Raw genomic sequence first — 27,911 nt, 5'->3', positions numbered from 1 at the left:
AATCTCTTATGAGCCCGAACCATCTTTTCATGGCTTGAATACTCATCTCGATGATTCATATTTTCTGGTTGGTCCAGAAAATAAAAATAAAATATCGATGTGATATGAGAATTATCTTTCTGAATAAGATTTTGAGATTCAGGATGGAGATAGATATATCTGGCAGATATTGAGTCATCGTCATGACTACTAGAGGTAACAAATATATTTCCTCTCTCAAACTAAATAAGTATAGTATCTAGTAATATACACATATTATTGGCTCTAGAAGAGCTTATGATGAAAAGGCATGCATAAGAAAAAGATGGCAAATTTATAAATGAGTGGTAAACCTGAAGTTTACTGATATATAGTCATCTCTAGTAATGTTATTGACATTATTGTGAAATGTTAAAAAACCAGAAGTTTTTCACATATAGCATGTCAAGAAAATAAAGGAAACCATCATGGGTGATGAATCATCAAACAAGTTCACAATATGTGATTTCTTTAAGCAAACCCCAAATTAGGATCTCACTCTAAAGGATTTGAAACATAATTCGTCACAAATGGAAAATCTGAATATGTTATTGGTTCTAGAGTGCGATTCAGTACGAAATTTTAGATATGGAGTGTCATCATCTCGAGGGGGAGGATTAAAGAATCCTAGTGAGTGGAACATTGAAAAATTATGTTCGCACTTGAAAAAGAACTTGATAAAGTAAATTCATGTAAGATGATCCCCATGATCGGGTGTAATGCAGTTGTGCATGTAATAAAAACATATACAATCCAGAGGGATAAAGTATATGGATAATTAGAAATATGCTTGCAAGTTTGCTAGAAGCATATGATAAGCTGATGGAATGAGATATATGAAATGGATTACAATGAAAATTAGAATAATCCATTTACAAAATGCCTGCCAGACACTTTGATGAAATAATGAAATCTCATATTCCAGCTGAAAATGCTCCAAATAAGAAAATAGTGTCCTAAAAGGACGATATATGAGTCTATGGTACTCTAGAGACGTGATGGACCACTTTGGTTCCAAAGAGTCCTCGAAAAGGAGCAAATATATGAATAGAGGATGAATCTCGTGAAGAGACCGTTGATATGGTTAATATTACAGTCAGGTACCTGGGTAAATTATCGATGATGATAAAGAGATCTCGATTAACCATATCAGTACTGGTAAAAAGATGGAACCAAAGACAAAATAGATTGTCGACAATAAATGAAAAAGCGCTATATAAATAAGGATTATGAATCTACCTCTATGTATGAGGGTAGAGTGAATTGATTGGCCATCAATTCGATATAAAGCTTGTTAGAAAAACGAGAAATGTTTGGACCAAAAGTCCAAGTATATATTTCTCCAGAGAATGAAATGAAAGATGGCTTCGAGGTATGAAAAACGGCTTGTTCCGAGGTCACTGGAGAAAATTTAAAAAAAGATGCAGTATATTGAAATGTCTGGCAGGACATAAACGACTTGAGTTGCATCTTGATATTTAGTAGTCCCTGGAGAGTTAAAGATGCTCTCGGGAATGTATAAAACTCTGAAAGAGTTAGAACAAGCCGTATATAAGGTATCTTGAACCGGTAACTGGTGATATGTTTACGGCATGATTTGCCGATTGCCATTTTAATGAGGATAAATTTCCAGCGCTAGGGGAAGGAATTAGTAGAATTCCTAAAGAGATTACTTGGTGTACACCATCGTTGTTACACCTTGATCCCCCTACGAATCAAGGAGAGCTGGAATTTCAGAAAATTGTACATTTGCATAATTTGACAAACCGGTTACCAAATGTGTTCACAGATACGACATGATATACCCGCTGAAAATGTTCCATCAAAATTTAATGTTCCTAAAGAACAAATTGACGATAACAAAATGAATGAACCTAGGGTTCGGTTAAAGAGGAGGAGACTAGCGGGTTCTAAAGATAAAAATCTCCGAAAGAAAAAGAAATTTGTTGAGCAAAGCAGAAAGGTTCGGGAAGAACCTGATATTATAAGATGTCTGAAAGAAGGCATAAGTGGAAAGGTTCCAAAAGAACCTGATATTGAAATATGTCTGAAAGAAGGCATAAGTGGAAAGGTTCCAGAAGAACCTGATACTGAAAAATGTCTGAAAGAAGGCATAGATGAAAAGGTTCAAGATGAACCAAATAAAGATGATCCAGATGACGAAAAGGGAACAGAAAAGTATGAGATTTCCATCAACTACACCCTTGATAAAAAGTTATAAGATAAAAGATGTTGATGGAATATTCTCATTTTCTGTGTCCAAAGATATCGATCACGAAAGTGATGATCCGATCCAAGGTCCATTTTGGAATGTTAAAAAGACATGATTGGGAGGAGTGACAGAAGCCCATTCAAACTGAATTATTCTCCCTAAATAAAAGGAATGTCTTTGGACCTATAGTCATAACGCCTGAGAATATAAATCTTGTTGGGTATAAGTAGGTATTCGTGAGAAAAGTAACACGATATAAAGTCTGATTAGTTTCCCAAAGATTTTCTCAGATACCGGGAATTGATTTTGAGGAAACGTATTCCCCGGTAATGTATGCAATTACGTTTAGATTTTTGATGAGCCTAACGGCGTCTAAAAATCTTGAGATGCATCTCATGGACGTTGTGACTGCATATTTATATGGATCGTTGGATAAAGATATATATATGAAACTCCCTAAGGGATTGAAAATGCCAGGGGCATTAAAAGAAAAATCCAGGGAGATTTGTTCGGTCAAGTTACAGCGATCACTTTACGGATTAAAGCAATCCGGACGCATGTGGTACAATCGCTTAAGTGAATATCTTTTGAGTAAAGGATATGTGAATAATGCGATATGTCCATGCGTTTTTATAAAGAAATCGTCATCTGGCTTTGTGATCATTGATGTATATGTAGACGACCTGAACATAATTGGAACTCAAAAGGAGGTTGATGATGCTCGAACTCATATGAAAGAGGAGTTCGAAATGAAAGATCTCGGCAAGACAATGTTTTGTCTTGGGCTCCAGATAGAGCATCTCCGAGAAGGAATATTTGTGCATCAATCAAATTATACGAAAAGGTTATTGAAAGGCTTTTATATGGATAAAGCGACTCCTTTGAGTACTCCAATGGTTGGTAGAACTCTCGATGTTGAGAGAGATCCTTTTAGGCCCTGCGAAGATAGCGAGAAGATATTAGGTCCTGAAGTACCTTATATGAGTGCTATTGGTGGGCTTTTGTATCTTGCATACTCTACTAGGCCTGATATTGCCTTTGCTACTAATCTACTAGCAAGATATAGTTCTGCTCCTACTCGCAGGCACTGGGACGGAATAAAGCATGTATTTCGTTACCTCCAAGGTACAGTTGATTTAGGGTTAATTTATTTTAGAAAACCCGAGTTTGGTATGGTTGGTTCTGCAGATGCAGGATACTTATCAGATCCTCATAAGGCTCGATCGCAAACCGGCTATATTTTTACGATTGGTGGAACCGCAATCTCTTGGCGGTCCCAGAAACAAACTCTGGTTGCGACATCTTCAAATCATGCAGAAACTATTGCTTCACGAAGCATGTCGAGAATGTGTGTGGCTTCGATCAATGAGTCAACACATACAAGAAGCAAGCGGAATAGTCAATGAGAAAGAGCCGACGAAAATATTTGAAGACAATTCGGCTTGTGTTGCTCAACTTAAAGAAGGCTATATCAAGAGCGACAGAACAAAACACATCCCTCCAAGATTTTTCTCGTACATAAGGGAGCTCGAGAAAAATAAAGAAGTGGACATCGAATATGTACGATCATGCAACAATCCAGCTGACTTGTTCACCAAAGCTCTTCCGACTACAACATTCCGAAAACACGTCTACGGTATCGGAATGCGGCATTTGTGTGACATGTAACGACGAAGCTAGGTCCACTACTTTCAGGGGGAGATTACGACAGTGTACTCTTTTTCTCTTGTCATGGTTTTTGTCCTAATGGGTTTTTCCATTACCAGATTTTTAACGAGACACTACGTAATACAAGATGAATAATCAAGGGAGAGTGTTATAAATAGATGATTATTCATGAGACACTTGTCTCATTCTTATAATGTTGTGTATTAGTCATCATCCAGATGTCAGTTTAATGTTTTTATCTTTTTCCCTCTTGTTGCCGACTTTGTTGGCTATAAAAGCCTTCTTCCCCTTTCACTTTATAACATATATGAATAATCAACATCACTCTTTATTCTCTCTCACGTCCAACTTCTTCTTTTACCAAACACAAAACAATAGAATAATAATATATAATAAATAAATCAGTTATACTTCCTTACTTATATTATAACAATAACTTAATTAAACACACAATAATGTAAATTTTGATAAAAGAACACCAGTGAAGATGGAGTGTACGAAGACCATGCAGTTTTCAGATGTAGTATTTGCGACAGATTGTTCTCAATTGGTGAAGATAGAGTCATCACCTGAAGAATGGTCAGTTTTTACTACACGGAAAAATTTTACCGCAGTAAGATTTTCTTCCGTAATTTCAAGATCCGACATATTCCGAAGGCACAAAATACAATGGCGGACAAGCTTGCACGTGGTGAGAAGAATTCTCTTTCAACTATGTTATATGTTGATTCTTTACCGCCGAACCTCCGGTTTGGCTATTCAATTCGGCGGTTTCTTAGTTAAGTAGTTATTTTGTTGTAAAAAAAAAGAACACTGGAGTTTATTGGCAGAGTTTTAAGAACCTGTACAATTATGATTTAACTTTAAAAAGGGAATCTACAGCTGTAAAGGTAAATAATTAGCTCTGAAAATTAATTTTTGTACAGCTTTAATGAGTGTTTTAAATATTTTTGGAAATAATTTTACAGAAATAAAATAAAATAAAACCACGTCTAAAAACTTAAAGTCTTTTAACTCTAGAGCAAGAAAATATAGAACCACAATGATGACCATACTTTCAAACAACTTGTATTGTAAAGCAGAGTATGTTTTTACGCTAATCAGGACCATACTTTCAAACAACTTATATTCTAAAGCAGAGTTTTTTTTTTTCAAACAGTATGTGTTTCGTTTTCTTCTTGTTGATAAACTGATAATTGCACAAACGATTGATGGGCTAAACTATTATTATAAGATAGTACCTTTAATTGAATTAATTGAAAATTCAAAGGACGTTATGACTAGCTAGAACAAGTTCTCACTTCTCAGGATTTCTTATGTAACTTATTTGAAACTTAACTAGATAAAGATGAATAAAACATTATTGAGTATATAACTGGACAATCGAATAACAATATTCTTCGGCCTAATCAAAGAATATTTACTGGAAATTCGGTTTGATTTCCACAAGGCACAAAGTAGAATCTTGACTTTTATCAACTCAGCAAATACTTATAATCCTTTTTCCTGGTCCTAGCTACGATCTAATTAGCATCAAAGTCTTCTTTCTTGTACGTTATCCAATGACTTTCAGGACTCTTAATCATTATCAAAATTTAAATATTTAAAGAAAGAGGCAATTCGTGTAGCTCTAACGCTCTATTGTTCTGTTATAACTAAAATAACCCATATGCTTTTTGTATTAGATTCTTAACCTTTTGAAAAAGAAGAGAGAATATTTGTATTCGTTTTCTTTTTTTCTTTCCTTCCATTCATTAGATTGTTCTCTCTATATATACATGATAAATCTAGTCTTCTAATTATCTATACCACACATTTAACAAGATCTTCAAGATAAATGCTCCAATGGCTTCTTGTGACACACCTGATGCATTTGCTTGGCTTCAAAACCTACCTCCTTTTTCTCAATGGAAAAGAAACTCAATGTCCATGTGTATTTGCTCTCCAAATTCATCACATCCATCTTTAAATTTCTCTATTACTCGTAGTTCTCAATCTCCAAACACATTCACATTCTCCATAGTAGCCAGCTTCAAGATTCCTATATCTCTCTTCATCTCAAAACCTCTAAGAATCATTGGCTCTAATCAAACTAATCTCCTAAGTGAAAATATCATCTCTACTCTATTAATGAGTTTTGTCGACACAGTTCTCAACTATAACGTCAAAAGAACCACTTGTTCAATCCAAATGCAAAACATAGGATCCACTTCAAACCTCAAAGACGTTTTCAACCTCGCGTTCTTCACTTTCGTGTTTCTCATATGCATCTACGAGGCGCCCACAAGCCTACGAACAACTTGTCTCAAAACGGTGAAAGATCAGCTGGTTACTTGTAGGTCAAGGCAGGGTTCTAAGTTGCTCATGGTGCAACTAGGCTCTAACCTTGAAGAACAATGGATGAGGTCGCTCAACCTCGCCATAACCAATTGGATTATCGAGATCAGAGCGTCTCAGCATCTTAAGTCACCTTCTCCTTTGTTTTCGTATGCTTTCTCAACTCAAGGTTTGTGGAAAGTTCATATGTATTGTCCTGTGATAGCAATGGAAATGGAGAGCGTAAATAGTGCTTTAACCGACGAAAGATTATTCTTCTCGTTGAACTATCATCAGCTTGAAGGTGTGATCCAGTTCAACCACAGGATTTACGTTCGTGAGAAGTGGTTTAATATTGCTGTGAATATTGACAATGTCAGGTACCGTACTTAAACTCATATGATGAACTGTGGAACCTGGTACATATATTAACTAATGGTTAAACTCAAAACGATTTGTGTAAACTGTGAATCAAGTTAATACTGATTAACACATCCGATCGGTGATCACTAAAAGAACAATGAACGAATAAGAAAGAGTTTAAACAAAAATGAAAAAAAAAATTATTATTTATTGTTCTTTTCCAATTTTAACAAAGAATATTTTTGTTCAACAGTCTTTAAAATTAAAGAAATGACAAAGAGCCATGTAATAAATATTCCTTATAAATGATAATTTTTAAAAATGATTAGGAATTCACTATTCTCATTTATTATATTGGTCACCATTTTGAGTTTTGAGTGTTCGTTTTAAATATTTTCAATAAAAAGTGAGTTATGAATAAAACAATTGCAGTTAGAAACATAATTTTTCAAGTAAAATTTTGGTAATTTATGGTATATTATATATTGGTTATACATAATTAAATTACTAATATCTTTATAATTAGGTGTGACATAATTCGACTTGTGAACGAGACACTTCTATCAGAACGTGGGATGGGATTAGAGGAAAAACATTTTCCATCAAAAATATCATTGCAACTAACACCAACGGTTCAATCAAACATCCTAATGGCATCCGCAGAAAAATCCTCAGAAAACCCATTGAGACAATTTGAAGCAGAGAAAGGCATAGAAGCAACAATAGATCCACCAAACACTTTCTTCGGACTCAAAGTCTCAGCCAACGAGACCAAAACAAAAAGCATGAAACCATGGATATTTGAGCAGTGGGTTCATGGTTATACTGCATACCTCACTTGGTTTCTACATGACTTTGATGATGGAAGAGAAGTTTCATCCTCTAAACCATCAAAGGTTTCGATGATGAACCCTCGTGCTTGGTTCAAGAACCGGTACACAAATGCGTTTAGGCCGTTTACAAAGCAAGGAGGAGTCGTGTTTGCAGGAGATAGTTATGGACAAAGCGTTTTGTGGAAGGTTGATAAAAGAGCTATTGGGAAAGTGATGGAGTTTGAGGTTAAAGGTTGCGTTTGTTTGACTTATTGGCCTAACAAGCATCATACTTTCTATAGTGATACAAGAAAATTGGAATTTAAAGAGATGCTTTACCTCAATCTTCCTTAGATTACTTTTTCTTTAAAATCAAAATAAACCTTAATGTAACTTAGATTTACTACTACTATATGTTGTGCTTTAATTTGGTGGTCTAATGTGGTGACCTTAGGAAACATCTTGGCTATATATAATGAAATTTGAAGTTTATAATATGGATGCTTCTAACTGAATAATCGACGATATTTTGTCTATCCAATGTTATAAACATGTATGTAAATATTATGGACTTGTGACAGAGTTGGGACTTCCATCATTCTATGGTTAGATAAAATTATCAATTTATTAAATCATTGTCTTTCTGTAATAAATGTTAAATGTTAAATTCTAATAGTCTTATCTTGAATCAATTCAAATGGTCAAATCCTTCATTATACTTTTTATCCCCTTGGTAATTTATCATGTTGGTAATTTTCAGCAGAATGATACAACTTCAGATGATAATATAAATGAAGATGTTATGGCTTTAAGTAGAGCTCCAAACATTGATGCTAATGATTTTCCTTGAAGAAACAGTATCGTGGACTTGGCAAACCTATAACGGATTGATGATATTGATTTGTATATCAAAATAGGAGAAGGTCTTGTTGATGGCGTGGAAGAACTTGTTGATGACTATCTAAGACATCAGATATATTAGTGTTAGAAAATATTCATTTAGGTCACATGTGCCACGTCAAAACATTGTTGAACTAGTTAATGAGATCGAAATCATGGGTATGGGGGATATTGATACAAACAAGATACTTAGAATTCACATGTTTAAGATCTATGGAGATTGTATGTACGTGTCTCTCGAGAAATTCCACGGCTTCTTTAAGAGCTTACTGCGCTAACAAAAAATGAACAATCGTTGCATCAATATCTGAGTCTTGGTGGTCATCAGCTGGTTATGAAACTCCTCAGGTAAGATTTATATTATCTCTCTATATCTACATATTTGATGCTACTTTCTTTGACTTTTAATATTTCTTTGAAGGGATGTGGTGGAAGGAGTTATACACTTGCAAACTATTTCTTTGAAAGGTGTAGTTGAAGGAATTAGACACTTGCACTCCAAAGGAATAATATATAGGGATTTAAGACCTCATACCATCATGTTGTGCTATGTTTGTCTCTTAATTAAACATAAAAGTAACGAACGGACTTCACTCCGATTGACTTTGTCAATATTTCGAACAGAGTATAACACGTCTAGACATCGATTTCATCAGTAACAAATGGAAAGTTCAAAACAATAAAATAATAGTTTTATGTTTATGTCGAATATTGTATTCCAAACACGATGAAAATTTTACGTTTAGGTGATGTGTGAACTAGTGCACAATGTGCGACAATATAAACTTTAAATCAAAATTATATATAAGATTATGACTATATAAGAACTTGTACATCTTCTTTTTACTCTTTAATAGAAACAATCATTCATTTCCAGATTCTCTTGAGTTCTCATCTTCTTCACAAGATCACCTCGTTCTTGTTCAACATAGATTTACTAATCTTTTGTGTGTTTTTAGTTTTTTCTTCTAAAATTTGAAGTTTTTGATATGGAGGATGCTTTTAATTAAATGATCGACGATATTTTGTGTATCCAATGTTATTAGATATGTAAACTTTATGAACTTGTGACTCCTCCTGTCCAACAGAAGTTGGAACTTCCATGCTTAGGTAAAAAATTCAGTTTACCATTGTCTTTACAGGAAATCTGTAAATACATTCGTTACGTGGCTATCTTATCTTATTCACATGTAACCGTATTTGTTTTCTCATTTTTGTCTCACATGGAACCACATTTCTAGATATCATACACTAATTAAAGATTTTGAAAACATATTAATCGTATATATGAAAATATAGTGATGTGGATGTGTATAAAAGAAACCTTGGTATAAATTTTTTTTTTTTGAACACCAAATTGATTGATAGATTAAGAGTCTAATACAAAGCAGTGGCCTCGCGCAGACCGCATTTGGGCAGTGAATCCGAAACAAAATTTTGAGATCTAGGGATGTAAGTAAACAGAGTAGTACTAAAAGATGAAGATAGAAACTGGATAGCTTTTTCCCGTTGTCACAAATAAAAGATCTCTTGGTATATAAGAATAACAAAATGGCATATATTACATAGCTTTTTCCCGTTGTCATCGTTGATATTTTGTCCACATTATTTGTGGTCCATGTAGTGTATGTACTAGTCTACACCAACTATTTTTCTTCTTCTTTTATATACCCTTATTATATGATCCTCTAAGTTGGAGTGATTCGAGTAAACTCACCTTAATATCAGTATTAAATTTTTAATTAGGTTAAAGTTGGAATCGGTTTGTAGACGTTGTATATAAAGGCTTTGTCTCACAGCTTTGAAAAAATACAGAATCTTTTCACAACTTCTAAAAGTTCTTGACACACATGAACTAGACCATTACAAGTTCGGGTCCATAATAAATTGTAACAAGACTAATACAATAACTAGAAGTCATACTCACCTTAAATTGCGCTGTTTCATTGTTCATTGTCGAGCTACGCTACAGGTTGATATATTGAAAATGTCAACATGAAGCGTAAGCTATTTCCGAGGCTGAGAGACGTAGAGATGTGAAAGATTGTTCTTGTTTCTGTGGTTTGGACATGACTTATGTCATCACATTATGCTATAATAAATAGTGTTTGTTAAGTTATATATAAAAAAAAAAAATCAATAGTGTTTGTTGAGCTCCCTCGTGGCTTCTTCACTTTAATAATTGTACGAAGACTAAAAATACGTTACTTTTTGATTTTTCCTTAGCAGAGTACAGTTTCTTCAAAAGAGTTTGGTCTTCCTCCTTCCTCTGAAGGATTATCCTCTGATTTTTCAGGGAAAGATCGAAACTTTATTAGATTTCCTGAAAGATGGGTAACGCTCTTGGATACCTCTACGGAAAATGCTACAAACCCACCACGGACGACGACTCTCTCGGTCCTCACGGCGTCTCCGCGGCCACTGTCGGTGTTTCAGCTCTCGCTCACGATCTCTTCAACTTCGAGATCACTTCCCAAGTATTCAACTTTCTCACTTATGCAACTAGAGTTTGCTTAAAACTGATCTGATTATGACTTTCTAGGTTCCTGAAGGACTTGGGAGGTATGTTGTGTCATCAAGAAAAGCTCAAGCAAACTGGTAAAGACCATAACAATAACTTTACATGTTTCTCTTAGTGAATAAAGATGTGAACTTTGGCTCTGTATTTTTTTTGCTGTGAAGGTATAGAAAAATACTTGAGGCATGGAAGCAAGCAAAACCTCCACCACAGACGGCAGAGGATGCTTCTCGGCTTGTTATTGAGATCTTGAAAAGGCATCAGAATGCAGATGTTGAGGTATGAATGGGGTAGCAGCAAGAACATAAGTGACTTTGTTGAAGTTGGAAGGGATCTAAAGTGAATGTGTTGTTTTATTATGACAGGGACTGTTGTCTTTCTATGGACTCCCTTTGCCTGACACTCTCGTTGAGCTCTCTACTGAACCTCCTCCTGGTTCTTGGCCTGAAGGAGTTCTCTCTGAGTTTCAAACTCTTCCGGTTGATCCAAAAGCTGTGGCGGATGGAGACACCATCACAGTTTATGTCTCTACTTCAGACCCGGTTGTGTCATCTTCTGTGCCAAGGGAAGTGAATGTTGCAGCGGTTAAAAGAGCAAAGGCACGTGAGAGGAAAGATTACACCAAAGCGGATGCGCTTCACCAGAAGATGATTGATTCTGGTTACAGAGTGCTAAACATTCAGAATGAAGAAGTGCTTGCTCGCAAGTTCAGAATTAGACTAAGGTAAAATCACTCCTCTCTACTAGACTTGCCATAGTTTCTTTGTTATAATGGAAAAACACATTTGGTGATGGAAAGGGAATAGGGGAATAGATGCACCAGAAAGCCAGATGCCGTATGGGAAAGAGGCACAAGAAGAGCTGCTCAAGATTGTTCAATGGAAAAGCTTGAAGGTGTTGGTTTATGGAGAAGATCGGTATGGGAGGTGTGTTGGAGATTTATACTGCAACGGAGTTTTTGTTCAGGTATATATATAAGTACACTTCTTTTCTTTATAAAAGGACTTTCTTTAATATGTTATTGGTTTCTTCTTGAGTTGTGTAGGAGGCAATGCTAAAGAAAGGTCTTGCTTGGCATTATGTAGCTTATGACAAACGCGTGGTTCTTGCAGAGGTAAAAGATTAGTAAAGCTTTTGTTGTTGTACATCACTACCCATTTAGTACAAGGTCTATTCTGATAGTTTATTTGATGTGAGAATCAGTGGGAGAAAGAAGCAAGGCAGAAGCGTATTGGCTTGTGGGCTTCTTCAAATCCTGAAAAGCCATGGGACTGGAGAAAGAACAACAGGCGTGAGTAAACAGCTGGCCTCTGTAAAAACTCATTGTTTGATGATCACTGAAGGTTTCTCCTTACTCAATTATTTTATCCCATTGTAAGATGTGTACTAATGGTAAGAATATGTATAAATGGTGCTTACGTTGATCCTACGTTTGATGGAACATATCACAGAGCTATTAAAGTCGCAAACTGATCTAGATTTAGTGCTATGAAATCATTTGAGTTGTTATTCTAGAGTGAGACCAAACGTGGAAGCATACATGCTTTCTTTAAGATGCTTACGGACAAGAACCAGCCTGAATCTAATGGATGAGATGCTAAACACTCTTGTGAACAAAACCACATCACAATGGAAGTTCAAATAAAGCTCCTCCAAGAAGTTGGCGAATCAAAGAAGCTGTAGAAGTTCATGCATGGTTGTTTTCACTGATGCAAATTCATAACTTTATGATCTTATTATTGAGCTTAAAGCATGTCTATTCGATAGATTAATTACAGATAGTATCCATATAACTTCAAAGAAGGGAAATTTCATATATTTACTGTTTTTAAAAGTGGAATCTGAAAGAAAGAAAAAAGTGACTTCAACATTCATCATCATCCACTGCACTGCTAGTTTTGTGTCGTCCCCATTAGTCCACGGCTAGGTCTCAGTAGTTGCTTGAACAAAGCAATCTTAGGGACATTCCAATGCTCCACATGTCTTGCATAAGCCCATACATCAGTAATTGAGAAAGATAAAAACTTTGATATGATGAGCTCAGAGCTAATCATTTTACCTGCATATTTTTCCGGATTCCATGTCAAAGTAATACTCAGTGTAACCGGTAGCTGTAAAAAAAAAAAAAAGATTTTCCATTCTCATGAATCTTCCGTAAAAAGACACATAAAAGTTTTGTCCTTTTTCGTTTGTCAGCATTGATCATCGAAGACTAATAACCATTAAAGTCTCAAACTTTATCCAAACCAATATGCCAATTTTTAACATTTTTAACACAAATCTGGAAGCTTTTGTGTTACCTGAGAGAATGGGTTTCCATGGAAACGACATGACACAGCTAAACTTCCAATGCCCAACTCCTTTCTCCTGCAAAAACCCACGTCGTTTTTTTTTTTTTTTTTTTTTTTTTTTTTTAACACAAACCCACGTCGTTAAAACAGTAAAAAACAACACTTTTTTTTCTCTCCGGCGTCAGAAAATATCTCATTACCTCGAAGTTCTCCCATTTCATTAGCTTCATGTTTGATTTCTCAATCAATGATCCGAAGTTAGTGCAGTTCCTTTTGAAACGAGCAAGTCCCTTGAAGGAACCAGCTGGATCAGCGAACTCACACTTCTCCTCGTACACCGCCGGCGTCAAGTCCCCTGAGGTCAAAGAAACAATCATCATCATTACAATAAAACAGAACTCAAGATCATGTCTTTTTCTTAACTGACCTGTGACGAAATACGACCGCTTGAAGTCGTGTTTGATCGAGTCCACGACAGCTACACGAACGGCTCGTCCCGAACAATCAACCGGAATCTCATAGTCTTGCTCAGTCGTAGTAGGAGGAGGAGGAGACGCCGGAGACCTGAAAGCTGAAGCGGCGATTCCGAGTAGCTCTGAGCCGTACCAAGCGATTTTGAGCAGAACATTCTCCGGCTCGCCTCCTCCTTTACTTGTTGTTGTCTGTGGCTCGTTAGTAGGAGGACTCTGTCCTCTGCAACTCACTCCAGTTGAGAAATATTGGCGGCTGTTGCGGCGGAAGGTTGAACGGACAGCATAGATGGGGTTGACGGTGGCGGCGGCGATGGAATGAAAGGAAAGAGAAGAAGATACCATTGTTGTTTGTTTGGCTTCAAGTGTGAGATTGATTATGAGACACGACGAGTTTACTTTAAAAAGTATCTTTGTGTGTGTTGGCTAATGGTGACCACACAAAGTAACAACAGAACACAACACAACACAACACGATCACATATCTGATTCGTCTTGAAACAATGAATCAAATCTAAGATAAAAAAGAAGAATCTCTACATAGTACGGAGTACAGACCAAACAAAAGTTGAATGTGATGTGTCTTCTTTTCTACACCTTTCTTTTCTTGGCAGGTGTGGTTGTGATCATCAGCTGATCATGTCGATGGCACCGGGTAAAACCTGAAACTTTCTAGGTAGGAATCCAAGGTGTTCTCCATCTGACTGAACATAGACACTTCCACTCTCTGAAATCTCCTCAATTTCGATGCTTTGTACACTACAATTAAAAACAAAAGTGCTTAGGACATTTACAGAACAAGATGTTGAGGACACAAGAGAAGAAAAAGATCTCACCTTCTTGAGCTCACATTGTTAACAGAGAGATGCGTCCCGTTGTATAGCTTGTGAAGTTTCAGTATGAAATCATACCACTTGAAGTCTTGAAGAACCACAACCTGCAGAGAGAAGAAGTGTATGAATGTGTCAAAAAGCTAATTCACATCTAAGAACACTAGGATTAAAACAGATCTAATGACCTCAAGATTTCCATTTCCGGGGACAGCGTTGGGAGTGATCTTCATTCCACCACCAAAGTACTTAGCGTTTCCAACGCAGAGAGCGGTGACTTGAGGATATATCTCCCATTCCCCTCCATTAACCTGAGAATACAACACAATGCTTTCAAAGCTTACTTGCTCACTCTGGTGAAGAAGAGATTTTTGACTGTTTTTTACCTTGATTCTCATGTCTCGGTTGTGATGTCCCATAAAAGCTTGGAGGGCACCGATAACGTAGCACAAGCTTCCGAATTTTTTGTACTTTGACGCGTAAAAACCTGCCTTTGCGCTCCTGCAAAGTGATGAACAAGACAAAAGATTCACAACCTTCTCATCAAGGATTAATCAAACGGGAATATCCTTACAAGTGAACATCAGCAACGTTAATGAAGTAATGCAAATCACTTTCTTCATGGTTGATAACACCAACATCAACACGTGATCGTACACCTGCAAAATTACAGGCATAATTACACATGATTTGTCCTAACTTCTCGAATGTTTTCAGTGACATACCTTTAGCAATGCGCTCCACCGCTTCACAAGGATCATTTTTCCTAACAAAACGCAGGATATACTCAAAAAGATTGGCTCGACATAAGTTTTGAAAACAAATTATATCAAAACTGAAGTTGCAATAACTAACCAACCAAATGTCCTAGCAAAATCCGAGCCAGTACCTAATGGAATCAGCTGCAAAAGAAAAGAAAGAAACGAAGAAGATGGATTGAGATCGTAAGTTGTAACTCCGGAAGAGATATACACAAAAGCCCACAGTACTCACACCAAGTGCAGCCGAATGAGTAGCTTCGCCGTTGAGATTACCGACAGGTTTTCCCTCCAAAAAGAAACCATTAACGACCTGTTAAATAAATAAAAAATGATAGAATGAGTGCACCTAAAACTCTAAAGAGCTCGGTTCTATCAACCAAAAGATTTCAAGTTCCTACCTCATGCAGTGTTCCATCACCTCCTACCGCAATCACAGCATCTGCACCATCCCTAATAGCCTGAAAGAAGCAAAAACAAACGATCAAGAGAATACAGAACCCATCAAAGTGATGTATAAGCAAGGTTCTAAAAATCGGTCCTATCCGAAACGATTTTCTAAAAATCCGACTTATACCGATTTATATGATTCAAATTGGTTTAAACTGTTCTAAATCGGTTAAAATTGGTTAAAATCGATCTAAAATTGTCTATATATGTTAAATTAAGCAATAACATTAATACAAATCTACAAATTTGTCTACTTTTTCTGTTTTGTATATCTAATTTTGATAATTCATCACAATAATTTTATAATTAAACTTAAAAACTAAAATATGTCATATAAATGTATAAAATATATAAAATAAATTAATAATTTGCTAACGCCTACGCCTCGCCTAGGCCCCGAATAATCTGCCTAGTCGCTAATCCTCTATAAAGCAGCGCCTAGTTACCGCCTAGCGATTTTTAGAACATTGTATAAGTATAACTTATACCTCTCTTGTAATGTCAATGGCATGAGAAGGACCCGATGTTAAAGATTCTTTTATCTGTGGAGGAGTAAACAAACAAGAATACTCACACACACACACGCCACTAACACATAGCACACAGTTAAGTAAACACTCACATTACAGTCTTTACCAAGACGAGTTCGAAGGTAAGGAAGCAACTTCTTCCACTCCTTAGCTGTTCTACCGTTAGCTCCTAAAATTCAACAAGATTGATTCAGCCAACCTCGAGATTGATTCTCCATATATAAAAATCATATTTTTAATATCCAAGTCTCAGTCTTTCTTCTTCCACCGAGTAAAAAGGGCAAACACACCTTGAGGGTTTACGACGAAAACGAGATCACGGAGTCGGGAGGAGGAGACGGAACCATCACCACCGTGAAGGGTGATGCGACCAGAGGAGAGACTGGAGGAGATAGAGTGCTGTAGCCTATGGAACGAAGGTTGTTTCGCCGTGCAAGGGCGAATTGAAATGCAGCAATTGGATCGTAGCATTGTGTGGCCGTAACTTCGGCTCCGGGAGACATCATCGCCGGTTATCAGTAGTTAGTTCGTCGCAAGATTCGTTACTTGAAGACACCTTCTGACTGAGAGAGAGGCTTCGAAACGCTTTTGGGCCGATTTATTATTTTTATTGTCTACATTGGGCTTAATCTTTATGGCCCGTAAAAGACTGGTTCTAGACTTCCTTGTCGGAGTAAGTGAAGTGTGGGGTCCATGTTTTTTGTGGGGCTCCAACTAACACCTCAACAGCTGTCATATGGACTTTTCGGCCCATTTTACGCAATAATGTATTCGTTATCATTTGTAGCCGTTAGATTTTGCCTTTCGATAAAATACTATTTTTTCAGCCGTCCACTTTTTTCAGTGAAAAAAATCAAACGTCACCGCCATTCACAATCGTAGCTTCATTTACTGTTTTATGTAACCGGCAGTGACTTTATCCTTATAAACTGACGGCCGACCTCCGCCATAAGTTTTTCTCAGCTAAACCGACTCCGAAAAGTCAATGAAGCATTAGAAGATCGTTTCCACGGCACTTTCCCTTGTGATTTTCATATCTCCAGCAGCTTAAAACGGTAAGATTCCTGGAAATTGAGCTTCGTTTCAGCCTCACATCTCTCTGCGTTTATCTATGTTTATGTGTGTTCTTCTGAAATTAGTTTTAGGGTTAAAGAGTTAACAGACCGATGTAGAGTTTGTACCCATCTTCAGTTTACATCGTTTGATTATGGTTTGTTTCCATATAATTAAATGGAAAGTTTCGATTTTTAAGCTTCAAGATCTATAAAGTTGTCAGCTTTTTGAGACTTTAAGGTTTGGATTGTTCCCTTCTATGCAGTACCAATTACCCATAAGCTTGTTTGATTGATTAACTCAAAATATCATCTCTTTGTTTTTTTTTTTTTTGCAGTGTCTAGCAAAAATGAGCCGACCACATGATCCACCACGAGGTTTCTTCCCATTTGGGAACCCCTTTCGGTTGCTATCACCAAAGAGCTCAGCTTTATCCCCCTGGCTGCTCTCTCTACTCACCGGCTTTGAGTTGCTTTTAGCAGAGAGGCTAAAGAAACTCATCCCCAAGAACAAAGACGACATCCTCACTCTATCATGGATGAAGCTAGCTATGGAGTCCCTCTGCGAGACTCATAAGAACATCAACACACTCATCACTGACCTCCACCTTCCCGTCTCTGATTGGGAAGAGAAATGGGTTGATGTTTATCTAGATATAAGCGTCAAGTTGCTAGACCTCTGCAACGCCTTTAGCTCGGAGCTCACAAGACTCAACCAGGGAGATCTCTACCTCAAATGTGTTCTTCACAGTTTACAGTCTGGTTCCGGGGAGAAGAAGTATCTTCAATCTCGGTCTTCTCTTGATAGCTGGAGGCAACATGTGAACGCAAACAACGCTAGGATTGAAACCTGCCGTGAGGTGCTAGACTGTCTTGCTAAGTCTCTGACCTTGCCTAGAGTCAAGAGCTCGGCGAAAGGGAAGGTTCTTATGAGGGCTTTCTACGGTGTGAAGGTTCAAACGGTTTATATCTGCAGCGTATTCACCGCGGCCTGGTCTGATTCCACTAATGATCTTTTTGACTTACATGTCTCTGAGAAGCCGTTGTGGGCAAAGGTCTTCACTGATATGCAGGGCGTTGTGAACGGTGAGATCAGAGACTTGTTGTCTTCAGGTAGAAGTACGATTCTCAAAGAGCTGGAGAGGGTTGATGCTAGTGTGGAGAAGCTGTACCCGATGATTCAAGATGGTGTTGATGATCCTGTGGAAGTTGAGACTTTTAAGGACTGTGTGATGGAGTTGGGGATACAAGCTGAGAAACTGTCTCAGGGTTTGGATCAGTTACTAGAGGAAGTTGAGAGTTTCTTCAAAATGATTTTAAGTGGACGAGATGTGTTGCTTTGTAATCTTAGGTCAAGTGACTTAATCTCTGGCAATGTATTTGGAGAATATGTAGGTTAAGGTAAAACCACAAGTTTAGGCCTTAAGGCAGGTTTAGGTTACTGAAAGTGTTTTTTTTTATTTTTTTGTCTGCTCTAGTCCATCTGTTGAGCTTGTCTCTTTGGTTTCAAGTGTGTTAGCCTTGTCTGTATTGATTGAACTCAGTTCTGCAGTATAATACAAATATATGGTTTGAAAAAGAGGGAATGCTAACGTTACCTAAATTTGGTATCACTTTCTAAATTTATTTTAAATAAATAACTATTTTTTCAAGTTTACTATAAGAAAAAACAATTTTAATTTTCTTAAATTATTTACTAATGTTTAAAAACAAAATTAATTTGTCAAATAATTTCTCTTGGAAAAAAACAGTGATTCTTTGTAAATATAGATCTTATTTTCTCTAAACCAATTTCAATTTGCAGTTGGAGAAAGTGCGGATAGGTGCAATTAGTAGTAACAAATGAAATTTGCAATATTGAGTTAATGACTCTTACTTCTTGTGACCATACACGTATGTAATCTTCCATGTTCTTTAGATTCACGGGTCACTTGAGAGAGATCTTTTACAGTTGAGAAAAAAAGCTTCTTTCCTTTCACATGGATTTAGTGTCTTCAAGAGAGACTTGTAGAGAGATCCTTTCAACTTCAACAAAAGCCCTTCTCCTTGGTCTCTCTCTCTCTCTGTCTGGTTCTTGGTCTGATTCATTGCATCATGTCAGGAGAATCAAGCTCTTGTTCTACCGACCATTGCATCAAAGTTGTACCAACACACGGAGGCCGCTATATTCAGTACAACGTTTACGGACAGCTCTTTGAAGTTTCAAGAAAGTATGTCCCTCCTATCCGTCCCATCGGTAGAGGCGCTTGCGGTATCGTCTGGTAAAGTTCTTTTAGACTCTTCTTTAGATAAATTACCAAAAGCCTTTCATCTTTCAAATGTTCGTTTGAATCGTTTCAGTGCTGCGGTGAACTCAGTGAGTGGAGAGAAAGTGGCAATTAAAAAGATCGGTAATGCTTTTGATAACATTATTGATGCTAAGAGAGCTCTACGTGAAATCAAGCTTCTCAGGCACATGGATCATGAGAACGTAAGCCTTATAACGATCATCTTACATATTCACTTTCTCCAAGGACGAGAAAAACAGAGGATACTCTGTTTCCTCTGTTTTTTTTCACTCTTTAAAATCCGATCTTAAAGCCTTGGTTTTGATTGATTCTTCAGGTCATAGCCATCAAAGATATTGTAAGACCTCCGCAACGAGATGTATTCAACGACGTTTACATTGTCTATGAGTTAATGGACACTGATCTTCAACGAGTCCTCCATTCTAAACAAACCTTAAGCCATGACCAGTGCCGCGTAAGTCTGATCTAATCTTATGGAACTTTCTGAACTGATCTCTATTAACTTATCTTCCTTTTATAGTTCTTTGTGTACCAGCTCTTAAGAGGGCTCAAGTACGTGCACTCGGCCAACATATTACATCGTGATCTAAGGCCAAGCAACGTGCTGCTTAACTCCAAACACGAGCTAAAGATCGGTGACTTTGGGCTTGCGAGAACAACTTCAGACACAGACTTTATGACTGAGTATGTTGTTACTCGTTGGTACAGAGCTCCTGAGCTGCTTCTTAACTGCTCGGAGTACACTGCAGCTATTGATATATGGTCTGTTGGTTGCATATTCGGTGAAATCATGACGGGGCAACCGTTGTTCCCTGGAAAAGATTATGTTCATCAGCTTAGGCTTATCACAGAGGTAAAACAAAAACTATCAGCTTTTCACCTTTGTCTGAAAACCGCAACACCATTCACATTAAAACATTCACTTGTTGAATATACAGCTTGTAGGCTCTCCAGACAACTCCAGTCTCGGTTTCCTTCGCAGTGACAACGCGAGAAGATACGTGAGGCAGCTTCCACGATACCCTAAACAAGAGTTTGCTGCTAGATTCCCGAAAGTGCCTCCTACTGCCATCGACTTGCTGGAGAGAATGCTTGTCTTTGATCCAAATCGACGTATATCAGGTAACAACAACACATAGTGTTTCTGTTTGGATTATCTCAATTGGGTTTGGTTCTTTATTGCATTCAAGTGCTGCTTTCTGTTGTGTGTGTATATAGTCGATGAAGCTCTTGGCCATGCTTACCTATCACCGCACCACGATGTGGCCAAAGAACCAGTGTGTCCGACTCCTTTCAGCTTCGACTTCGAGCATCCTTCGTGCACGGAAGAACACATAAAAGAGCTTATCTACAAGGAGTCTGTCAAATTCAATCCTGACCATTGAGGAGACAACAACAAAATGAGCATGTTTTTATCATAAGTTCCTTTGTAAACTCATTTTTATTTTGGTTGAATAAATGCTATAACGATGAGACACATACATTTACTATCTATCTCTATATCTTAAGCCATTGCAGAATTCGATTCTTATCAACTTCTTCGGTTATGAAGAAGGATCTTATTCTATCCATTTTGAAAAATATGTCAATTTAATATTTTCACATAGGTTAAAAAATAGTTGAAATGTATTTATGCTCCTATTAGTTATATATCTATTTAACCAATATTTGCGATAAATAAAATTATTTACAAGATCAGTGTATTTTATAAATAATGTTAATTTTTAAATTAGATATAAATTGCATTAAAAAACTAAAATTACACCGTTTAGATAACAAGAAAAAAATATTAAAATGACATTTTTCAAAATAGATGGAGTATAATAATAACATGATTAACATAGCACATAGGCTAAAATAAAATAGATTCTTTATTTGATAAGCCTTGTTAGTTTCATCAAATTTTGGATCTCATTTATCCTGATTGATCAGTTCTAATTACACACAAGTTTTTATTACTATTAAAAAAGGTTAGTTTAATTAAGTTCATGTAATCTACTGATTAGTATGACTCCTGTCTCTGACCAACAACGTAATAAAGTATGGATGACCGAAGAAAAATCTTTAAACCCCAAAAAGTCATCCTATCTCGACGATATACTGTATCAATCACGCGCCTCTACATTAAAGCTCTCGATCAGTTTTCCACCGTTGGATTAGCGAGTGAAGATACTAAAATTTTATATAGCGCGTGAAGAAAGAAAAGTAAAGTGTCAGAAATTATTTTAGTTAAAGAAGAAATTATTGTCTTCGGAAAATTCTCTTGGAACAATGAGCTTAATCTTCTTTCTACTCACACACTAAAATAGTCTTAAACCCTCTCAGTTTATCAGGAAAAAAGATCTCACCTTTGATCAAATGGCGAAGATTTCGATTCTGGGTTTAACAGCTCTCCTCGTCTTCTTCTCGTGGGCTGTGTCAATCTGTGACTCTCTTCAAGAATCTGTGATCGACGAGGACAATAGTGGAAGCTTTTTCACCGTCTCGAGCTTCAGGTACCCAAAATCACAAGTCAGACCCTACGACACTCGTTACATCAGAGGTACTGTTCATCTTGACTCTAATAGTGTTTCCCTTCGTTTCCAGATCATCATCAGAGATCTTATTTTGAACTGTGTTATTTGCTGTGTAGTTGATTTGCCTCCATGGTTCTCTTCGTTGAATGTTGCTATGGAATCTGATGTTGGCATCGTAAGCTTCTTGTCCTGCTCTCTAAAATGATTGATTTTGATCCAAATTTGATTGGTTTTGGATTTGTTTTTTTTTTTTTTTGTGTGTGTGTGTAGAGTGCAAAGAGTGTTTCCAAGATTTCGAAAAGTCTTCTTCCTGTTATATGCTTCAGAGACGGTAGTCCTCCTCTGCCTGATGCATCAACCAACGCTCTCAAGGGTTTAGGTACATGTAGTTATGCTTCTTTGTCTGGTTACTTAAAAAGAGATCAACTTAACTTACTATTTTTAAGGAGTTAAGAAAGTGTTTTTATTTTTGATGTTTTGTAGAGCTAGGAAGGTTATTCAATGGTTCTTTTGAAGGAGCTCAAGATATTGAGATTGCAGAACAGTGTTACCCTATGCAGAAGAACATTTCCTTGAGATTGACCAATGAACAGGTAGGCTTTTGATATTACCCAATAAAAATTCGTGTGTTAGGACATTTTAAGAAACTCTTGTTTCATGTTATTGCTTACAGATATCTCCTGGAGCTTGGTATGTTGGTCTTTTTAACGGAATTGGAGTTACTAGGACTCAAGGGAAAATGGTATAAGTAGTTCATATCTTTAAGAGTTTTGGTTTGATTATAGTTTTGGTTACACTCTTTAATTATAGTTTGATTATTTCGTTTGGTTACACTCTTTAAGAGTTCATATCTCTAATGCATACTCTAATACTTCCACAGATTGTTAGCTCCTCTGCGTTTTCATTCAGCGCCAACATTACTGTGGAAGGCTGTAAAACCGCTACCATGTGGGGACCTTCCTGCAACCAAACCATCTACCCTCTTTCTTGTTCTCGCTTCGACAACCAGACAGGAAGCGTTGTTTCCTGCTCTGACTCCTCTCCCAACTCTTGCCTAACCGGTGTCGAAACAAAGACATACGCCTTAGATGTAGACGGAATATCTGAACAGTTAGTTATAACGGCGTCCAGCGTGAAAGTAGATTCAAACGAAAGCTACCTCATGTGCTACGCTCGCTTTGGAGCTATTGCCTCAGAGACTCTACATGACTACGCCGGCGATATACACAAAGCTCCTTTGGTTATTAACAAACCCAAAGTCGGTCGTTGGTACATCGTTGCTAGCTTCTCTGGAAGGGAGAATCGTCTCGTACAGGGCACATCAGATTCTAGCTCTAAGGTCTGCTTCTCATTGAACGTTAAAGTGCTAGGATGTCCTGTAGGGAAAGCAGGACCAAACTGTGGTCAGCAGATCTACATGCTTCAGGCGGTTATGAGGAGAGGATGGTTGACACCTTTTGAATCATATTATTTGCCTGTGGAAGACGCTTCTTCGCCTTCGGATTCGACCACAGACTTCCCTCTTGAGCCTATTCTCAGCAACGTTTCCTCACTTCCTTTGGACACAAGCACGTGGACTTATTTTCTCATGAACATCCCTCAGGGAGGTGCTGGTGGGCATATTCACTTCAGGTTGGCATCAGATTCGGCGAAACGGTATGAAGTGTATCTTAGATTTGGTGGGTTGCCAACTGTTGAAGATAGGGATTATTATTATGCGAATCAGACGAGTGCCAGCCGGTCAATGTTCTTCTCGCTGTATAACTCTAGCCGAGAAAAAGTTGATTTCTATGTCTTGTATGCGAGAGAAGGAACATGGTCGTTGGGGTTGAGGCAGCTCAGTGAGTCTACTGCTGACAGAGGTTATAAAGGTCCACCTACTCTGGTGTCTCTTTCTCTTGAAAGGTGCCCGAGAAGGTGTTCCTCTCATGGGAATTGCAGATATGCTTTTGACGCTAGTGGATTGACTTCCTACAGCTTTTGCTCTTGTGACCGAACACATGGAGGCTTTGACTGTAGCATTGAAGTTGTATCACAACAAGGTATCTTAATCTACTAGTGTTTGAGCCTTTGAGAGCTTTTTCTATGTACTCATGTGCTAAAGAAACATGATGCAGGACATATCATTCAGTCTATTGCTCTCATTGCATCAAATGCAGCAGCTCTTTTGCCAGCTTACTGGGCTCTTCGCCAGCGAGTAATTATTCTCTTAGTATACACATTTTAGTTCAATGGTTCTTGTTTGTTTCTTTTGACCAACTCTCATACCCTGAACAGGAGTATCCAGAGTGGGTTCTTTTCACATCTAGCGGAATCTCAAGCGCTCTCTATCATGCGTGTGATGTAGGCACCTGGTGTGTGTTGACTTACAACGTGTTACAGGTACAAGTAGTTGTTATCTGCATCATCATCATCATCTTCTGATTCTTCTGTGTGAAATGATACTTAGTTTTCATTTGCTTCAGTTCATGGATTTCTGGCTCTCTTTCATGGCTGTGATTGGTACGTTTGTGTACTTATCCACAGCTGATGAATCAGTCAAGAGGACAATACACACAGTTGTTGCCATTCTCACAGCTTTATTAGCCTTAACCAAGGCAACAAGGTGTGTTAGTTAGCACTTCAATACTTATTCTAAACTGTTACCTTGGCTCACTATCAATTTGCTGGCAGGGCGTCGAATGTTATCATTGTATTAGCTATTGGGTCAGTTGGTCTTCTCATTGGGTTTTTGGTAGAGTTTATTACAAAGTATAGATCATATTGCGGCTCAGCTGGGTTTTCAATGAACATGCTGGACAGGTATAACAGAAGGAAAACCATTATGTTTCCTGTGTTATCACAATCTGATAAAAGCATAACATATCCAAGTTCTGTCATATGTTTTTTTTTAATAGGCCAAGGGCAGTGAAAGAATGGTTTAGTAGATTGATCAAGACACTCAAGAAACGGTTTCATTGGGGCTTTATGGCGGCTGGTCTGGTAGCCTTTACCATGGCAGCCATAAGTTTCAAAGTTGAAACCAGTTCAAGCTACTGGATTTGGCACAGGTGTGTGTGTGTGTATTCAAAGTTTTAATATCTATTGGTATAACTCTCTGAATATCCACATATTATGTGCAGTATTTGGCATTTCACAATCTACACATCTTCCTTCTTCTTCCTCTGTTCGAAGATTGCAATTGTAAATAACGAGAACCAAACCCTCCAGGGAGCTGACAACTACGAGCTAACAAGGCAAGACTCGCTACCAAGAAATTAGAAAAACATAAAGATAAAGAGTCTCTTTACTAAATTCTTGATGTACCTTCTTCTCCTATATCTGTATACGAAGTACCAACCAAAGAAGTGTTAGAACAGAACAAAAGACATGGTAATGAGTAAATATTCAGGCTTGTCTCACTTAGATTCTTTTGATGTTGGCATTAGGACCTCACTGTCTGTAATCTTGTATGTTTGTATACGCATAGTGACAGGAAAAGACCACTGGAGTTCTTGTCCAGTTGCATCATTTGTGTTCTTAAACAATCTTTACTTCCATGTGCTTTTTACATACCATTGTGTTCATGAGTCATGGTCATTGTTCTCTAGTTCCCAAGCCAACTGCAACCTGGAGTTTTGGGATTATTGCAATTTCTCCTCTCTGTTTCACGCACTATAGCCGCTTGGTTCCATTGGCCTTCAGAGACGTAAGCCTTTGACAAGAGAGAGTAGTTCACAAGTTTGCTAGGTTCAATTTCAAGGAGCTTCTCTGCACCCCATTTCATAAATTCTCTCTTCTCGTGGATGTTACATGCTCCTGCGAAAGCTGCCAAAGCATCTACACGTGGCTCAATAGGCATTGACCTTAAAACATCCAAGGCCTCGTCGATGAAACCGGCTCGACCAAGAAGATCTATCAGACAGGTGTAGTGTTCTTCCTCTGCTTCCATCTTGTAAACCTCAGTCATTAGTTTGAAGCAATGAAGCCCTTCTTGAACTAGTCCTCCATGGCTACAAGCAGACATAACCTCTAGAAAGGTGATCTTGTCTGGATGAAGTGTCTGCAGCATGCCTTGGAACATTCTCAAGCTTTCTTCAGCGAATCCGTGAAAAGCTAAAGCTCCAATTACTGAAGTCCATGAAACAAGATCTGGTGCCTTGATAGAGTGGAAACAGACAAGTGCTTCAGATAAACCTCCAGTCTTGGAGTAAGCAGTCACCAGAGAATTAGCCACAGACAGAAAACATTCATAGCCTTGTTTAGTAACAACGGCTTGCACTTGCTTAACCTCCTGAACTGCTGAGAACTTTGCGCAAGAACTTAAAACACTCGCGAAGGTAAGCTCATCTGGTTGGAGATGATTCTCGCTTCTCATCTGACCAAGAAGTCTCATAGCTTCTCTCCCTTCTCCGTTTTGTCCATAACCCACAATCATCGCGTTCCAAGACACTACATTCCTCACAACCATCGATTGAAAACACTCCCGAGCGTCTCTAATATGGTTACTCTTAGCATACATATCAACCAATGCAGTCGCCACAGGAATGTCGAACTGAAACGACAGTTTGAAGGCAATGGCGTGTATCTGCTTCCCTTGTTCAACCCTGCACACACTGAGAAGACTCGAGAAAGTAAAATTATCACCTGGAGATCCCATTAGCTTGAGTAAACCAAAAGCTTCATCGACCATACCGTTAAGCACATACGACGAGACCAAAGCGTTCCATAACACTAAGTCTTTACCCGAAACTGCCTCAAAAACTCGTCTAGCTTCAGCAATGTAACCACATTTCCCATAGAAATCAACAAGAGTGGTACTTACAAAGCAATCTGAATCGAGACCTTGTTTCATTACCAAACTGTGTAACTGAATACCAGCTTCTACATTGGTTGAATCACTACACAACCGTATCAGGCCAATGAAGGACACATGATCCAACCCCACTTCACTGAGAAGAGCCCGTCTCAAATGACAGAAACCCATACGAGCTTTCTCCTTGGTTTCACCGTCTCGGTGTATAACCCCGTGAATCATTATGTTCCAAGTAACGATGTTTCTAACAGGCATTTCGTCGAACAGCTTGTCTGCATCGTCAAAGCCTCTGCCTTTCGTGTAAACTTGCAAGAGCTTGTTTTTAAGGAACAGAGAATTGTAATCTCCTCGTTTGATCATGAGCCCGTGATCATGTCTAGCAGATAACTTCGATGCAGAGGATGATGAATACTTTTTGAAATGGACGGTCAGGATCGAAGTTGATCGGAACGTAAAACGCATCTCTCTGACTTAACTCGACGGTCATGAGTAGAGTGATGGAGCTTAAGCTGAGCCGAGCTGAGTTGTTGAGAGGGACATGCTTTTTCGTTTTATTAAGGTAGGTAGAATAATTAATGACTAATCAGTGATCACACTATTATTAATGAGTTTGTCTGACGGACAGTAATAACACTCTTTATTCTTATCTTCTTTTATCCTCGACATTAATGAAATCGTTACATTATTTATTTGATTTTCATTTGAAATACACTATTCTTTTCGTTGTCGAATGATTTTTAGAATTTATCATATAAAATAATTTCAGTTTAATGTCTTTAATTGTTCAGGTTCGTTTTTTCTGTTATTAAATCGTAACATAATTTTTTATAAATGGTGTTTTACTAAAGTGATTAATCAGAAATGTCTTTTTTAAGATATTAAAAATATATATATGGATGTTCACATCTCTATATAAATAGTTCGAATATATTCAATATCTAAAATTCGACTTTATTCATAAAAAAATCATGTTTTCCGTTGTAAAAAACCACATCGTTCTTGTTATAGAAATATATTTATCTTTGAATAGACGAAATATTAAAGTGAATATCATAAAGTAACTATATAATAGAAAAAAAATTCAAATTACCCAATTAGCTACACATTTTATCAAGTCAACAGTT

General features: G+C 37.5%; 8 protein-coding genes across 12 annotated transcripts; 5 read left to right on the top strand and 3 right to left on the bottom strand.

Annotated features, from left to right (window-relative positions):
- The first annotated feature begins 5,684 nt into the window (after nt 1-5,684).
- On the top strand, nt 5,685-7,886 carry LOC106450922. Its single transcript, XM_013892735.3, has 2 exons — nt 5,685-6,594; nt 7,104-7,886. Exons 1-2 carry the CDS (start codon nt 5,744-5,746, stop codon nt 7,741-7,743), a joined length of 1,491 nt encoding a protein of 496 aa, XP_013748189.2. The 5' UTR covers nt 5,685-5,743; the 3' UTR covers nt 7,744-7,886.
- A 2,412-nt stretch (nt 7,887-10,298) lies between these two features.
- LOC106450929 (staphylococcal-like nuclease CAN2) lies at nt 10,299-12,231 on the top strand. The gene is made up of 7 exons (XM_013892743.3): nt 10,299-10,766; nt 10,832-10,887; nt 10,972-11,086; nt 11,173-11,531; nt 11,614-11,773; nt 11,853-11,921; nt 12,011-12,231. Exons 1-7 carry the CDS (start codon nt 10,620-10,622, stop codon nt 12,104-12,106), a joined length of 1,002 nt encoding a protein of 333 aa, XP_013748197.1. The 5' UTR covers nt 10,299-10,619; the 3' UTR covers nt 12,107-12,231.
- A 292-nt stretch (nt 12,232-12,523) lies between these two features.
- On the bottom strand, nt 12,524-13,920 carry LOC106450930. 3 transcript variants are annotated; one of them, XM_013892745.3, is made up of 5 exons: nt 13,526-13,920; nt 13,299-13,453; nt 13,108-13,174; nt 12,867-12,918; nt 12,524-12,790 (listed from the first exon to the last, which is right to left on the bottom strand). In XM_013892745.3, exons 1-5 carry the CDS (start codon nt 13,911-13,913, stop codon nt 12,700-12,702), a joined length of 753 nt encoding a protein of 250 aa, XP_013748199.1. In that variant the 5' UTR covers nt 13,914-13,920; the 3' UTR covers nt 12,524-12,699. The 3 variants fall into 3 exon arrangements, with proteins under 3 accessions (XP_013748199.1, XP_013748198.1, XP_013748200.1); XM_013892744.3 differs by lacking the exon at nt 12,867-12,918 and having other exon boundaries at nt 12,524-12,866; XM_013892746.3 differs by lacking the exon at nt 12,867-12,918.
- A 21-nt stretch (nt 13,921-13,941) lies between these two features.
- On the bottom strand, nt 13,942-16,723 carry LOC106450926 (sphingoid long-chain bases kinase 2, mitochondrial). Of its 2 annotated transcripts, XM_013892739.3 has the most exons (12): nt 16,427-16,723; nt 16,229-16,305; nt 16,095-16,148; nt 15,558-15,617; nt 15,392-15,469; nt 15,254-15,300; nt 15,124-15,164; nt 14,973-15,057; nt 14,785-14,899; nt 14,587-14,709; nt 14,405-14,505; nt 13,942-14,327 (listed from the first exon to the last, which is right to left on the bottom strand). In XM_013892739.3, exons 1-12 carry the CDS (start codon nt 16,605-16,607, stop codon nt 14,198-14,200), a joined length of 1,092 nt encoding a protein of 363 aa, XP_013748193.1. In that variant the 5' UTR covers nt 16,608-16,723; the 3' UTR covers nt 13,942-14,197. The 2 variants fall into 2 exon arrangements, with proteins under 2 accessions (XP_013748193.1, XP_048609365.1); XM_048753408.1 differs by having other exon boundaries at nt 14,973-15,164.
- A 218-nt stretch (nt 16,724-16,941) lies between these two features.
- LOC106450928 (protein BPS1, chloroplastic) lies at nt 16,942-18,767 on the top strand. Of its 2 annotated transcripts, XM_048753409.1 has the most exons (3): nt 17,039-17,191; nt 17,276-17,429; nt 17,527-18,767. In XM_048753409.1, the coding sequence occupies exon 3, from the start codon at nt 17,539-17,541 to the stop codon at nt 18,586-18,588; it is 1,050 nt and encodes a 349-aa protein (XP_048609366.1). In that variant the 5' UTR covers nt 17,039-17,191; nt 17,276-17,429; nt 17,527-17,538; the 3' UTR covers nt 18,589-18,767. The 2 variants fall into 2 exon arrangements, with proteins under 2 accessions (XP_013748195.1, XP_048609366.1); XM_013892741.3 differs by lacking the exon at nt 17,276-17,429 and having other exon boundaries at nt 16,942-17,191.
- Nucleotides 18,768-19,140: 373 nt separating this feature from the next.
- LOC106450925 (mitogen-activated protein kinase 12) lies at nt 19,141-20,996 on the top strand. Its single transcript, XM_013892738.3, has 6 exons — nt 19,141-19,449; nt 19,529-19,658; nt 19,793-19,930; nt 19,997-20,329; nt 20,415-20,598; nt 20,695-20,996. The coding sequence occupies exons 1-6, from the start codon at nt 19,283-19,285 to the stop codon at nt 20,859-20,861; spliced, it is 1,119 nt and encodes a 372-aa protein (XP_013748192.1). The 5' UTR covers nt 19,141-19,282; the 3' UTR covers nt 20,862-20,996.
- Nucleotides 20,997-21,732: 736 nt separating this feature from the next.
- Nucleotides 21,733-25,525, top strand: LOC106450923. The gene is made up of 12 exons (XM_048753407.1): nt 21,733-22,018; nt 22,109-22,167; nt 22,263-22,371; nt 22,476-22,585; nt 22,666-22,734; nt 22,873-24,034; nt 24,110-24,189; nt 24,270-24,374; nt 24,458-24,597; nt 24,666-24,794; nt 24,890-25,042; nt 25,115-25,525. The coding sequence occupies exons 1-12, from the start codon at nt 21,835-21,837 to the stop codon at nt 25,251-25,253; spliced, it is 2,439 nt and encodes an 812-aa protein (XP_048609364.1). The 5' UTR covers nt 21,733-21,834; the 3' UTR covers nt 25,254-25,525.
- A 4-nt stretch (nt 25,526-25,529) lies between these two features.
- LOC106450924 (pentatricopeptide repeat-containing protein At2g46050, mitochondrial) lies at nt 25,530-27,451 on the bottom strand. The gene has a single exon (XM_013892737.3). The coding sequence runs from the start codon at nt 27,247-27,249 to the stop codon at nt 25,579-25,581; it is 1,671 nt and encodes a 556-aa protein (XP_013748191.1). The 5' UTR covers nt 27,250-27,451; the 3' UTR covers nt 25,530-25,578.
- Nucleotides 27,452-27,911: the final 460 nt, after the last annotated feature.

The sequence above is a fragment of the Brassica napus genome, chromosome C4 (genome assembly GCF_020379485.1).
Source record: "Brassica napus cultivar Da-Ae chromosome C4, Da-Ae, whole genome shotgun sequence".
Classification (NCBI taxonomy): domain Eukaryota; kingdom Viridiplantae; phylum Streptophyta; class Magnoliopsida; order Brassicales; family Brassicaceae; genus Brassica; species Brassica napus.
Note: the sequence above shows the minus strand (reverse complement) of the source record. Positions and strands in the feature narration are given on the sequence as shown.

Coding starts and splice junctions, on each gene's coding strand:
- LOC106450923 (XM_048753407.1), top strand. CDS start 21,835: ATGGCGAAGATTTCGATTCTGGGTTTAACAGCTCTCCTCGTCTTCTTC. Junction 22,168..22,262: donor TGGAATCTGATGTTGGCATC/GTAAGCTTCTTG, acceptor GTGTGTGTGTAG/AGTGCAAAGAGTGTTTCCAA. Junction 24,375..24,457: donor TGACTTACAACGTGTTACAG/GTACAAGTAGTT, acceptor CATTTGCTTCAG/TTCATGGATTTCTGGCTCTC.
- LOC106450929 (XM_013892743.3), top strand. CDS start 10,620: ATGGGTAACGCTCTTGGATACCTCTACGGAAAATGCTACAAACCCACC. Junction 10,767..10,831: donor ACTTCGAGATCACTTCCCAA/GTATTCAACTTT, acceptor ATGACTTTCTAG/GTTCCTGAAGGACTTGGGAG. Junction 11,087..11,172: donor ATCAGAATGCAGATGTTGAG/GTATGAATGGGG, acceptor TTATTATGACAG/GGACTGTTGTCTTTCTATGG.
- LOC106450928 (XM_013892741.3), top strand. CDS start 17,539: ATGAGCCGACCACATGATCCACCACGAGGTTTCTTCCCATTTGGGAAC.
- LOC106450926 (XM_048753408.1), bottom strand. CDS start 16,607: ATGCTACGATCCAATTGCTGCATTTCAATTCGCCCTTGCACGGCGAAA. Junction 16,149..16,228: donor GTCTTGGTAAAGACTGTAAT/GTGAGTGTTTAC, acceptor ACTCCTCCACAG/ATAAAAGAATCTTTAACATC. Junction 14,506..14,586: donor CCGGAAATGGAAATCTTGAG/GTCATTAGATCT, acceptor TTCTCTCTGCAG/GTTGTGGTTCTTCAAGACTT.
- LOC106450924 (XM_013892737.3), bottom strand. CDS start 27,249: ATGCGTTTTACGTTCCGATCAACTTCGATCCTGACCGTCCATTTCAAA.
- LOC106450930 (XM_013892744.3), bottom strand. CDS start 13,913: ATGGTATCTTCTTCTCTTTCCTTTCATTCCATCGCCGCCGCCACCGTC. Junction 13,175..13,298: donor TGAAATGGGAGAACTTCGAG/GTAATGAGATAT, acceptor GGGTTTTTGCAG/GAGAAAGGAGTTGGGCATTG. Junction 12,867..13,107: donor ATGGAAACCCATTCTCTCAG/GTAACACAAAAG, acceptor AAAAATATGCAG/GTAAAATGATTAGCTCTGAG.
- LOC106450922 (XM_013892735.3), top strand. CDS start 5,744: ATGGCTTCTTGTGACACACCTGATGCATTTGCTTGGCTTCAAAACCTA. Junction 6,595..7,103: donor GTGAATATTGACAATGTCAG/GTACCGTACTTA, acceptor CTTTATAATTAG/GTGTGACATAATTCGACTTG.
- LOC106450925 (XM_013892738.3), top strand. CDS start 19,283: ATGTCAGGAGAATCAAGCTCTTGTTCTACCGACCATTGCATCAAAGTT. Junction 19,659..19,792: donor GGCACATGGATCATGAGAAC/GTAAGCCTTATA, acceptor TTGATTCTTCAG/GTCATAGCCATCAAAGATAT. Junction 20,599..20,694: donor TCCAAATCGACGTATATCAG/GTAACAACAACA, acceptor GTGTGTATATAG/TCGATGAAGCTCTTGGCCAT.